This window comes from Calypte anna, chromosome 2 (genome assembly GCF_003957555.1).
Source record: "Calypte anna isolate BGI_N300 chromosome 2, bCalAnn1_v1.p, whole genome shotgun sequence".
In the NCBI taxonomy this organism is placed as follows: Eukaryota; Metazoa; Chordata; class Aves; order Apodiformes; family Trochilidae; genus Calypte; species Calypte anna.
Genome location: NC_044245.1, coordinates 142,627,880 through 142,640,723, shown reverse-complemented (window position 1 = coordinate 142,640,723; position 12,844 = coordinate 142,627,880). Strand labels below are relative to the sequence as shown.

At 34.2% G+C, this 12,844-nt stretch overlaps 1 protein-coding gene across 7 annotated transcripts in view; it reads right to left on the bottom strand.

The window, feature by feature from the left end:
* The window catches only part of EFR3A (EFR3 homolog A), a 73,680-nt gene that overhangs the window by 46,136 nt on the left and 14,700 nt on the right, over positions 1-12,844 (bottom strand). For 4 of the 7 annotated variants that reach the window (XM_008505366.2, XM_030445000.1, XM_030445005.1 and 1 more), the window contains exons 1-4: positions 10,888-10,999; positions 7,401-7,477; positions 5,495-5,622; positions 4,095-4,245 (exon numbers count right to left, since the gene is read on the bottom strand). In XM_008505366.2, the coding sequence (XP_008503588.2) occupies positions 4,095-4,245; positions 5,495-5,622; positions 7,401-7,477; positions 10,888-10,978 (447 nt within the window). In that variant the 5' untranslated portion in view covers positions 10,979-10,999. Of the gene's footprint in view, positions 1-4,094; positions 4,246-5,494; positions 5,623-7,400; positions 7,478-10,887; positions 11,000-12,844 lie in introns of those variants that run through there. The other 3 variants (XM_030445002.1, XM_030445004.1, XM_030445003.1) reach the window with 1 other exon arrangement.

Sequence of the window (12,844 nt, the reverse complement as noted above, 5' to 3'; positions counted from 1 at the left end):
GTGATGTAGTTTAGTTATTAATAGCTAGATGAGCTGACACTTCTCATAGCTTACTGGGCCATATTAGTGTGGCTGTGGCACTGCAAGAGCAGAGAGTGCAAGCAGAAGGTAGGGATTGGAATGGGCTGCTCAGGGAAGTAGTGGATTCTCTGTCCCTGGAGATATTTAAGGAGAGACTGGATGTGGCACTCAGTGCCATGGGCTGGTAACTGCAGCAGCAGTGGATCAAGGGTTGGACTTGATGATCTCTGAGGTCCCTTCCAACCCAGCCCATTCTATGATTCTATGAAAGAGATACCAATATTTCTTTTGTGTATCAAATCCCTACTAGCACATAACACCATACTGGTACATCTTGTAACAGAACCTAACTTTCCATGGCATGTTTCCAGATCAGCATGCTGTAGACAAGCAAGAAAAATGAGGACTCTCGTGGGAATATAAATTCTGACATTCTTTAATTTCACAGCCTTAACATTTTATACTATTTTTACATACACATGCACTTCAATTCTGCCCAGAACAGTTGATTTTATAAGCCAACACTAACAAATACAAAAATCTTGTTCTTATCTGAGGCACTGGACAGGTCACTTTTCTATTCAGGACACAACTTCTCTTCTTTTAAATAATAAATGCTGCATCGAGTAGTAACAGTCCCCTTCTGCACAGGAAGCCCAACACTGTCACCACAGTATCATTATTTCACTGCTCCTAAGAAACAACTGCCCTTCTAAAATGAAGCACCCAACCAACTAAAGAAACCATTTGTGGTAAATAATTTTAAATGTGGTAATATTGGCTGTTGCATATATCTGATATTTTTCAGATGAAAAATAAACCAAAATAAAAAGAAAAATTCAACTCATCAACATTCCAAAAGAGCTCAATATGTGTTGCATTCAGATGAGCTCCTTCAACATAGTTTAAGATGAAAGTTTTAGTAAATCACACACTCCATTGATTTTTCCCAGCTGCTCCCTAAAGACATTTTCTGAACTCTCCCTAAAAAACTGTAAAATTGACAGAAAATTAAAAATTATGTCCTGACCTAAAAAATGTTGACCATAAGTTAAAAAAAAAATCAAGCTGTTCAAACCAGGAAAAACAGCATTATTAATTTATTCTATGCTAATAATGTAATAATAGACTAATATATATTTATATACAATGGTAATGTAACCACTATGTATCTAAGCAATAGATTTAGTTATTTTTGCATGAAAAGTAGAGATATTTTGCATGATATTTGATTACTGAAATTCTGTAAAATGGTTAGAGAAATTTAGTACTGCCATTAGTTTCTAAGTAAAGGATTACTGCAACCAGACTTCAGATTCTCTAATATGAAGCCAAGGAAATCTCACATTTTTGCACAGAATTTTTTCAGTTTCCTCACAAGCATATGCTATCCTAGCACATAGTTAATAAAAATATCTTCCATGATAAAAAAGGCATTTTCAACTTTACAGACACTGCCAATTTGAGATCTGTTTTACTTAAAAAAACCGAAACAATTTAACATATCCACTACTGAATTTCACCTGTTTTAAGTATCTGCCTGTACAGTAGATTTTCAACCATGTTTTTTAAAAGAAATTTTTTAAATTGCTGGTGTAGAAAATCAGCTGACATAATTTACAAATGAAACACATAAAATGCCATAGGAATTCATTACATATAACCTCAAGATCAGGCATAAAAGTAAATAAATAGGAAAAAAAATTCTAAAACAGTAATAATCAGGTTTGCTTTTTAAAAGTAAATTAATTTAAAAATAAATTAATTTAAAAATTAATTTAAATTCAGAAAAAATTTAATAGGTCTAACATCTGAATGAAGCATTCTTTGTTTTTTTTAAGATAAAGAGCAGCAAGTAGAATCCAAGTTCTGCATCCAAAACCAGATATTTGGAAATCAGGGAAAAAGCCTTGGAAGACTTTGGGAGCTTCCAGGTCTTTCCAAGCCTTTAAACTACTCAAAGACACAGATTTTTGTAATTTGAAACCCAAACTCCTGAGCAATCAGGAGTCCCCACAGCTGAAGCAAAATCTGTGAGGCTGAGGAAAAAGTGCAACTCAAGTAAGACAGTTCAGTCTGACCTGAAAGATATTACTGGCATTGCTTCCCAGTGGAGTTTTGAAAGCCATCTTTGGGATGGAAAATAATCAAGCCACAATCCTATTCCATATCTTTTCATGTGTAAGCAGAGTATACGTTTTCATTGGTGTGAAATTAAACGGGAAGCTTTTCAAAGGCTGACGTGAGTTCTTACCAGTTTAAAGACATTACTTCATATACAATTTATTCTTCTTTTCTACACAATACAATTTTCTAGTCTAAAGTTTTAGATCAGAATAAGCACAGTACAATAATTATTATTATGTCACTATCATTTTAAGTATTTTTGGTTTGGTTTTGTTAATCTGTTTGCTTATTTCCTTCAGAAGGAGAGGAAAAACTAAAAAAGGCTAAACCTGATGGTTAACTTTCTCCAACTCTGCAAAACTTATTTAAGAACACAGTAGGTCAGTGTCCTTGGTAACAGAAAAGCTGTCAGTGCCAATACACTTTGCTCCTCCTGAGCTTTTCTCTCCATCGACTATGGAAGGCACTTGGGGAAATGAGCATCACTGGACTTAAATTAGATTTAAATTAGCATTTGGAATACTGTTGAAGAGCCATAAAGATTCTCTCTTCTTACACAATTTGACATCTTATTTAGGAAAATGTATTATTTTTTGTTACTGAGTTTTACAACAGAACAAACACAAATGATCTCCCAATTCAGGAAGTCCATTAATCTGCTTTGCTCATAGAAGAGTTCATTAGGAACTGACAGAGATATCAAACAGATTACTGCAAGGTGGAGTTCTGCTCAGTACCATTGGCTTGGAATAGACAAGTCTTCTAAATCTAAGTGGAGTTTGGCAGTAACTGTTGCAAGCACGAATTTTAAATAACTGGAAAGCAACGTACATCTTGCTATTTGGCAGCCCAGGAAATAAGTTCCAAAGCTATTACCCTAAGAGGTTTTGCCCAGGCATTATTATACAAACAAATCAAAAGCAACAGGATAGTCTGGCTCAAAGATATTAAAATAAATTGATTTTTCTCATTACCCTAAGTAAAGCTGCCCTGTTAGTTTGGAAGCAAAAAGATCCTCATCCCCTTCATCAGGGCAAGAACTCTGTGTTCCACCATAATTCTGTAAAAATACTGCTCCAGAGTAGCATTACTCTGCTACACCTTCCTCTCTCCCTCAACTGCAGGGAGAACTCCATCATTTCAGAATGAGAAAGCCCAACTGTGTTACAGAATCCACAAAAAAACCCCACACCAGTAACAATGCAAATGTACAAGAAATTCAAGTGTTACTTCTTTACTTGTGTCAAAGCAATCACTCTGTGTGAAAACAGTCCACATCAGAACCCTGGAATTTGTGAGATTCTTATTGCACCAGCTGGAAATAAAATGTTGAGAAGTATGACAGAACTATAATGCTGTTTGTACTCATCACTCTTCGTGGAAAATTAGATCTGCAAATCTTAATCTTAACATTTTTCAATATGCCCTTCAAGCCTGGATCTGAATCCTGAAATATTTAATCTAACTAAGATGGTGAGGTTGCAAAGTCTTTGCTCCTGGCTAATATGCAGCTAATAAGAATCCCTCTGTGACTCGGTGTCACGTTGTTACTGTAGAGAAGGATGTCATTTTTTCCTTCTCAGTATCACTCTCCTTGCTGGCGAGCAAGAAAACACTGTATTACCTAAACAATGGCTTCAGGAGATCTGTTTAAAGATTTCAAATACAAATTTACAGCACACCTTTCCTTTTCCTTCTAGAAGAAATAGTTATTTCTGCAGAGGATGAGTCAAGCCACCAGAAGAATTTTAGAGACTGTAAGGAAACAGGTTTTTGGCCTCCATTAGGTACCTGCTGTGTGTTTAGGTCCACATGATATATACTCTGCCACATACAGAATGTTCTTGATTGATGTTAACTGGTAGATTGTGATATCTGAAAATACTTTCCCATAGAAAATAAGCAAACACTTATTCTGATTTGATTTACTATCTGAATTTACTCACAGAATTAGTTCCAAGAACCTGCAGCTTTGGTTCACCTGATTCCAGAAGCTTGGCCACCATATGAAGGAAACTTTCCACAAATGGTTTTATGCTTTGAGAATGGCAAGCCATTAGGAGCTGATCCAATGCCTCCATGGCAATTAAAACATACCTGAAATTTAATTAGACAGACTCAAATAAACACTTATCTTTATCATTGCCACAGTTAATTCAATTTAGATACTTACTACTTAAAAAAAAAAAAAAATCAGAAAACAAAGGGTGGAATGCACATAATTTTGCATTATCTAAACATGAAAATTACTGGTATTCCCTACTTTCATGTTCTTTTATTTTTAAGGGGGGGGGGGAAGGGGGAGCAGGGAGGGATGCAGGGAGAACAGAGTGTTTTTAGAAAAGATGTCATAATCCTTAGTGAGAGTAAATATAATTCAATTTTGTTTTCTAGCACAATTTATTTCCAAGTATACATCCTGGCTTTCTAGTTTCTAGCTTCTCTGTCTGTCCAAATCCTAGTATGGAAAAGCAAACAACTTCTTTGTTCTCCTTCACATTCAGAAAACATACTAAGTAAATGGACAGAGAAAAGAAAAGAAGGGAATAAAATTAATTACCCTCCAGAATGGATTAACCAATTCTACGAAGTTATAAAAACAGCCTTTTACATTTTGAAGGCAGTAATGGTGGCTTGTGATGCATATTGCCACTTCCTAGAATCAGTATTTTCCTGCTTTATTTTCATTCTTTAAAAACATCCCTTTCTTTTGACTCTTAATTCTTTCAAATTTCTACCTCAAAAAAGACAGAGTTTTGAAGTTCATATTTAAATAAAAAATAGCCAAAGGGGCTCAAAAGGTAATATCCCCACTTGCCAGTACTCTGAATGACATTCAAGGGTATACTATATTGGATTTATATGGCAAGGATTTGGTAGCAGGTGGGCTGCAGTGGTGGCTTCTGTGGGAAGACACCAGGAGCTGATTCTGACCCTCCCCATGGTCTCCCTGCACTGCTCAGCAGTTGTAGAGGTGACAGAGGATTCAGGAGTGAACTTGAGCCTAGGAAAAATGAGGAGTGGGGGAGCTTTGTTTTTATTTCTGACTATCCTGATCTGTTACAATTTGGCAAAAATTAAATTAATCTCCAAGTTGAGTCTGTTCCTCCCATGATGATAACTGCTGAGTGTTCTCCCTGTTCTTGTCTCAACCCAGCAAATCTTGCATCTTATTTGCTCTTCCTAACCTGCCAAGGAAAGGGAGTTAGGGAGCTGCTGTGTGGGCACCCGGAGGTCAGCCACACCATGAAGGGACAGGGACTGTTTTACTTCCTAAACACAATCAGAACAAATATGATGAAATGTAGGTAGCTGATATTTTTAATTGTGTGACTTAATTCCTTACCCATAGCGATGTCTGACAACATCTCTGCTCAGTCTCTCTGCCAGATAAGCACCAATTCTATCCAGCTTTTCTGGTGCAGAAACTGCATAGAAAGTCAGCTTCTCCATATCAGCTTTAACAAGGCCATCCTAAAGACAGACATATGAAATAGAGAATAAATACTTCAGAGAGAATATGAAGCTTTTAAAGTATTTTTCCTTTAGTCTACTCAACTTTTAAAGTATGAGCTATACTGATGGAAGTAAGTTAGTGGGGAAAAAAATTACACTTTTGCGAAAAATTATCAATAGCTTAGCTGCAAAAGTCAGCAACATTAAGTAAAATAATTTTATTTAAAAAAAATAAAATATTTTTATAGAAATGAAGTAATTATCTTCCACCATCTCTTCTCGAGAAGAGGGACGTATTCCAAAAGAAAGTATTTAGTGAGATACATCCTCAGTTTTAAGACACATTTTTTTCCCTACTGGTACAATGTAAACTTTTTTTCACATCCCCCACCCCCTCTGCAAAGTGTATTTAATGCATAATTTTGATTCTATATCCAAGTAAGAATGTAGTTTAAATATTTAAATTCATCAGTGTCACATCTTGGACAAGAAGGTACTTAAAGGCTGGAAAAGATCAAAGATTTAACTTACTAGTAACAATGTAAAATGCTATATGGACCCCCTCAGGTGAGGTTATAATTAAAACTATCAGGGGAGAGCAATAAAGCTTTGTTATCTTTCCCCTCACCCCTTTTTTTTTCCCTCGAAGTTCACAAAATCATTATCTTTTCAAATATTTACTTTGAATCTTTAAACATAGTCATTATTAATGAATGCATTTTATCAAGTCTTCTCACATTTCAGAAAAGGCCTTCAACTCAGCAAAACATCATGGACTTGGCTTGTGTCCTGCACTGACTCAACGAATATTAACAAAAGCAGAGACTAAGAAGTGCCAACTCAGAGCTACTGAGTGAAATTAAAGCTGAAGACTACTAGTGTAGGAATTCTGGGTGTTTCTACACCTCTATAAAACAAGTGGATTAAAATAAATAAGTCTATAAAACTATGTGTTCCATGCTTTCAACATGCTGTATATACAAAAACCATTTTATTGAAGCTAGCATCACGCACACATACAGACATACTCCTACTCACAGAGCTCTATCTAACCAGAGTTTATCTACCTAGCACTCAGTAACATAAAGGAAAGTACACCGACTTTATATATATAAATCAAACATTACATAAATACTGACTGTTTTATTTACTTCCAATAAAAATTAACAAAATCTGATAACACATTTAAAAAAACACAGCAGCAGAAATATAGCTCTGGATTACTCTGAACCACCATGGGATTATGTACAGATACTGGCATTACAAAATGGTAACACAGGAGGAACTTATTTTCAAGGAGTGTAAGAGCTGGGCTGTAACAGAACTCCAAGACTGCTCAAAAGAAATGAAAAATCTGTATATAAATAACTGAATTAAAAAACAGCAACAGCAAACCCCCTCTTTGGATCATGGCAATCTAGTACAACAGTAAAAAGTTTACACAGTCAAACATAACAAAACAAGTGTTTGCAATTCTAAGTAGTAACTAAATTAAGTGCTACCTCTGCAGAATACCCTGCTTAATTAACTCTCTTCTTCTCAACAAAACATACCAGTTTCTCTCTTCAGCATGCACAGCCTTGCTATGAAAAGGGAATTGGATCAGTTGATTTATAGAGTTCCCTTTTCAGCTAAACTATTCTTCTAACTTCTCTTACAAAGAGCTGAAGCAGAATTTACTGTAAAATGTTAAAATACAAGACAAAAAATAAAAAAAAAACCCATTGCTAGAGCATTAGTTAATAACCAGAATTTTTCAAATGCCAAACTCTTAAAATTTTAAAGTCATCACTCACTTTTGGATCTTCAGGAAATATGTTATCTACCAGGCGCTTGTAGCGAGGTCTCAAAGCAGCACAACAGCAGCACACTCCTGCAGAGAGATTTATCCAACATAATTTAAAATTAAGTTTCAGGAACTCTGATATCTTTATTTGAAGTGTGTAGCTGATACTCAGGAAGAAAAACGATCCAGTGATTCAGCAAAAAAGCAAAATTAAGGTAACTGGAAATAAATGAGAAGTCAAATATGGAAAACTGCTATTACAATGTAGTCCATGAGAAAGTATGCAAACATCTTGGCTACTAGAAATGTACCTGTCACCCAGCCATACTTCAAAACATGCAGAAAAAATAAAAATAAAAAAATAAAAATTTAAAAAAGCACAGAATTGAGTAATGTTAAAACCAAGGCCACTTCATTGGGTGTTTTCATTCTGAATGATTATTGCAAAACATAACTAAGTAAAACATAATAACTAAACATCCATTATATTCACTCTTCTACAGAAAAAAAAAAGTCAACTGTGTAATCTTCTGCTTTACAAACCCCAGTATGAAGCAATATAAACTACAGAACAAGCTCTCCCTTTGTTATCCCACTACATCACCAGCTATCAGAAAAAACAGTCACTTGATGTAGAAAAGGGAATTTTTCTACTACCAATACTGTACTCATACATAAGGTAATCAAAACAATACATGCAACAGAAACCTACAAAGCCTGCTTTGTTTTTCTAGCAATCAGTCCTACTAGAGTTTTTTGAATAATTTTAGCTTACATTAAAAATAGCACTTGAAAAAACTCAGTACAAAAAGAAAATGGAAAACTTTTTTTGATATTTGACCAACGATTTTATCAGTGCAGATTTATTCCCAAGAAATTTAAGTGTTTTGACAACTTAGGTTTGCAATGTTTCAGTGGTCATATTATCAGACTGAAACTCCAATCAGGTCTCAGATAACATTACAGCAGCTCTGAGCACAAGAACCAGCAGAAAATAATACACTGAATAATATTATACCAAGCATGGATGTAGATGAGCCGGCTTTCTGGTCTTGGAAATCCCAATATACAGAGCACACAGTATAGGTAAATATCTTACAAATATCTTAATAAAGGTATCTTCTTTGTACTACAAGTAACAACAAAATGCTTTGCTAAAAATAGTAAAAGCTACAAAAGCTTTTACTGCAAATCAAAATAGAAAAAGAATGAGTTTCTTGTCAGTAACTCTGATGATTACAATTAACCTGTAAAATTTTCAGGCACTGAAGAAGTATTAGACAAATACATCAGAATTTGTATTTCCTTGGTTGCTTGTAACCATATTTATCAGAACATCTGAGAAACTGACACATTCACTTTGCCTGCTGTACTTGTCTTTTCACAAGGTTCTATATGGGCAGACATTTTCCCTCTTCCACCTGTTTTTCTGATACTATTTGTCTTTTTGACAAAAAAAAAAAAAAAAAAAAAAAGCAGCATTGTGCTCATAGTCTGACAACTTAATTCTTGCAAGATATTTAATAAAAATATATCAAAGATACAGTTATGATTTTAAAACCAGGCTTTAGGTTCTCTCTTTTAGGTTTAAGTGTTTCTTAAACTCAGTTTATGAGTAAAAGAGTAATGTATCACCGTAAGATGAACACAGATTTATGACATAAGTACCTAATGTTATGAAAACAAAAAGCACTGTAGGAATAAACTGGAATACTGAGCAATTCTGTGTGAAATAGTACTTTTTTACTACTGCCAAGTCGTTCATACAACTAACTCCTGTTGACATTTCCTACTTACAAAGGTCTGACCAATGTAAAAAAAATCTACATTTACACAAAAACTACAGGTACCAAGTACCTACGGTCAAGGCTATTCCATGTGCCAGTATCAAGGTGTTAAAAGCCTACTTGAATTAAAAGAGAAGTAATTCAGATCTGTACAAAGATATTCTGCTGAGAGCAATATTGTATAACATTTTAGCAGTGAGTAAAACAGTGAGAAAGGAAGACTGAGAGAGTGACAGGTATATCACTCAGTATTGGGAAATTCAAGGGAGACCAATCCTAATCCACAAAAATTCTTGCAAATAATCTCAATTTAAATCTCCAAACATTGTTTTAGAACTGTGTTTATTACATAAATTTAAACATAAAACCTGTAAACAGTCCTTTGAGGATTAAAAAAACCTATCAGGTAACAGCACCAACTCATTCAGGCAGAACTGTGTGTTTTACCAGTGTTTTCAAACAATGTTCTTCAAATTTATGGCACACAGTGAATTTTGACATTAAAAAAGGCTTAACAATAAGTATAGTGCATAAGATCTGAAAAATTTCTCACCTTGCCATTCTGGAATTTCAGGAGTATCCTAAAATTTCTATCTATTGATTTATAGCAGAGTTTTACAAAAACCACCCCCACCCCCACAAAAAAAAAAAAATTAATTCAAACTTTTCTAAGATTTTTCTTGCATCAAAATATAACACTAAAATTAATATGAATGCTAATGTCATTAAGAACTTTCTATGAAGTACAATAAGTATAAGAAAGCAAGTAAGAAAGCAAGAGTTTATCAAAGTTTTCAGCCTCCAGAATTATTCTGATTAGAAAAGTTTAAGCAGAACACTAACAGAAAAAAACTAAGTGAGAGGCTCTCCAAAGAAACATTAAAAAGAAAAGTGAAAACCAAAACAATTAACAGTTATGAGACAGATTTTTATGGAAAATTTATTAATCATTCCTCAGTGTTTTGATATAACCATGAAGGATTAGTAAAACTGAGGAACAGGCTTGCAAAACTGTATGGATTTAAAAGGAAAAAAAATAAAAGAAGCACACCACAAACAAAATCAAGCCTTGACAGCATACAATAAAAATAGATTGAACTTTAAAAATTAAAATAAAATCTCAGTACATAGACCAGAAAAGATTAGTGCTGTTAAAGATGGATAGAAGCTGAGCAATTGAAAATGGATTCGGTTTAAAATTTAACCCAGATAAAATAAATTTGTTTCACAAAAAAAAGAGCTGCTTTGCCTTGTAGGTCTAGAGAACACAGACACTAAGCCAGGTAAAAAGAACATGTTCCATTTTCTGCACGTTTATCAATGAAAAATCCTATGACAATTTCCTTTCAGTGACAGAAAAATTTGCATTTTAGTAGCTCCCCCCTTGGAGACATCTTTACGTCACTGGATACAGGTAAATATAAAGGTTAAGAACCTTTATATTAAGGTTAAGAACCTCCAGAGGGGTTCGCACAGTTACGTGTCAGCCAACTTAAAGCTTTACAAAATACTCATTCTTTACTTCCCAGAGGTGGGATTTTCCAAGTCTAAACACATATGTACTCTTGTTCTAAAGGAATATATGCATTTTATATGTTAAGACTACATATTTACTAGCTTTACAGGTCCTTCTTTTTACACATACTTATTCTACACAACAGCAGTAAGAAGAAACAGTCCGCGTTACCAGAAAACGATAATTTCACCTACCCAAACACATACACGGTCTTGGTTCAAAAGCAGAATTATAATCATAGGCTTTTTCTTGCTCAACAGTTGGAACCTGAATATACTGCCTCATCCTGGCTACACTTCACTCCCCGGGTACTCTCCTCTTTTCAGGACTCTGCTCTCTCACACTAGCAGAGAAGCTGCTACTTCCCAGGAGGGCTCTGCAGTTCTGTGAGCTGAGCAGATCAGCTCCCTGACATCTACATAAAGCCACCAAACACGTGAAAAACTTCAGTATCAAATTCTGTGAACAAGGCCAAGCCCAAGAAAAAAAAAAAGAGTAAATGATACATTGTCAATGCATGAGTCACAACTTAAGGAAGCAAACTCCTACAAAGCCAGTTTCACCACCTGAACTTCCCCAGAACACGCAGTTCAGAATGGCTGTGACCAGAAGCAAAAATCAGTAGAGTTTCAGCAAAAACTGTGTCCTGTCAGCTGACACGTATATAGAGGGAGAAATATTTTAGCTATACACACTCACTTGGTCTGGCTGAAGAATGACCAGAGAAAAAAAAACTAAAATAATTAAAAGAAAAAATTAAGGCAGACTGCTGACAAAAAAAAAAAAAAAAAAAAAAAAAAAAAAAAAAAAAAAAAAAAAAAAAAAAAAAAGCTTTATAAACAGAAGGGTTTAACGCTAAGGTTAGAAGAGCACTTAAAATTATTAAGTTAATGAAATTAACAATCTATCTAATAACACTCCAGAATTTATGAAGCAAGGATTACAGAATTTAAATCCTTAATATCCTTGCTCACAAACATTATGATACATCACAATTTTGAATTAAGCAGTTCTGAAGTTTCTGGCTGCCCGTTACTTCTCATCATTTTTTTGTTTGTGTTCACATCCTACTTTTCATCCACTTTGGTGATAAAAATACAGGATTTTCACATAAGTATTTTTATATACCCTGGATATTGGAAGATGCTTTTAATAAAATCACAACCAATAATTTCCACTAAATAACAGCTCCATAACAATTCCAAACTTAAGGGCACTACTGCTAATAAAGTAGCATTTACTGCAAATAAACGCAGAGAAAACACTGAGCTGCAAAGAAACTGTCACCCATGGTTTACTAAAGAAGCCCTATGGCATGAATTAGAAAAATTCACATTACAATACAAGGAAGTTTTATTGCAATTGAGTTTGTGTGAACACTCACTGAGGAATCTTAGTCATAAAAAGTTAGAGAAAAACAAAACATTCAAGCTGGCTTTAAACATCAAAATACACAGGTCTGCCCATCAAGTTTAAAGCTGCCAGATCATTTTTGTTTATCAGAACCTAGCAAAACAGAAAAGAAAATGATTGTATTATTTACCTAATGCTAGATTTTTTCCTTGAGATTTTATCATGCTATTTAATATTGTTGTCATCTGTTCACAGAAAATTAACAACATGAACCATGATTTCATGTTCACTTACTGAATACTTTTTTTATGCCCCAAACTTGGTTCTGGTCATCCAAATCCTTATTTTCTGTCTCCTGAGATTTTCTCCCAAGATTTAAAAAAGAGAGAAAAAACAAAACAAAACAAACAGAACACCCAAACCAAAAGAAAAAACACTGATTCTATCACAAAAGAGTATAATTAACACAGACAGTTGAATCTACAAATGAGTGAATGTTTTCATAATATCAAGCAACTGAGCAGTATTAAAATTACATTTGATTGCTCAATGTAACTGAATATAACCATGTAAAAATTGAGTACTTTTATACATGAACCATGTAAAAATTGAGTAATCTTATACATTAAACCTTCATTTTACTTTTTCTATATCTGAGATGAGAAATCTAAAAAGAAATTTGGTTCAAATATCCAAGGGGAAGTGCAAAAAATAACACTTCAACCACTAAACTAACTATATGTGTTAAGTTTTAAACTGTTAATATCAACTGATGCATTTAATTCAGAACTAGAACTC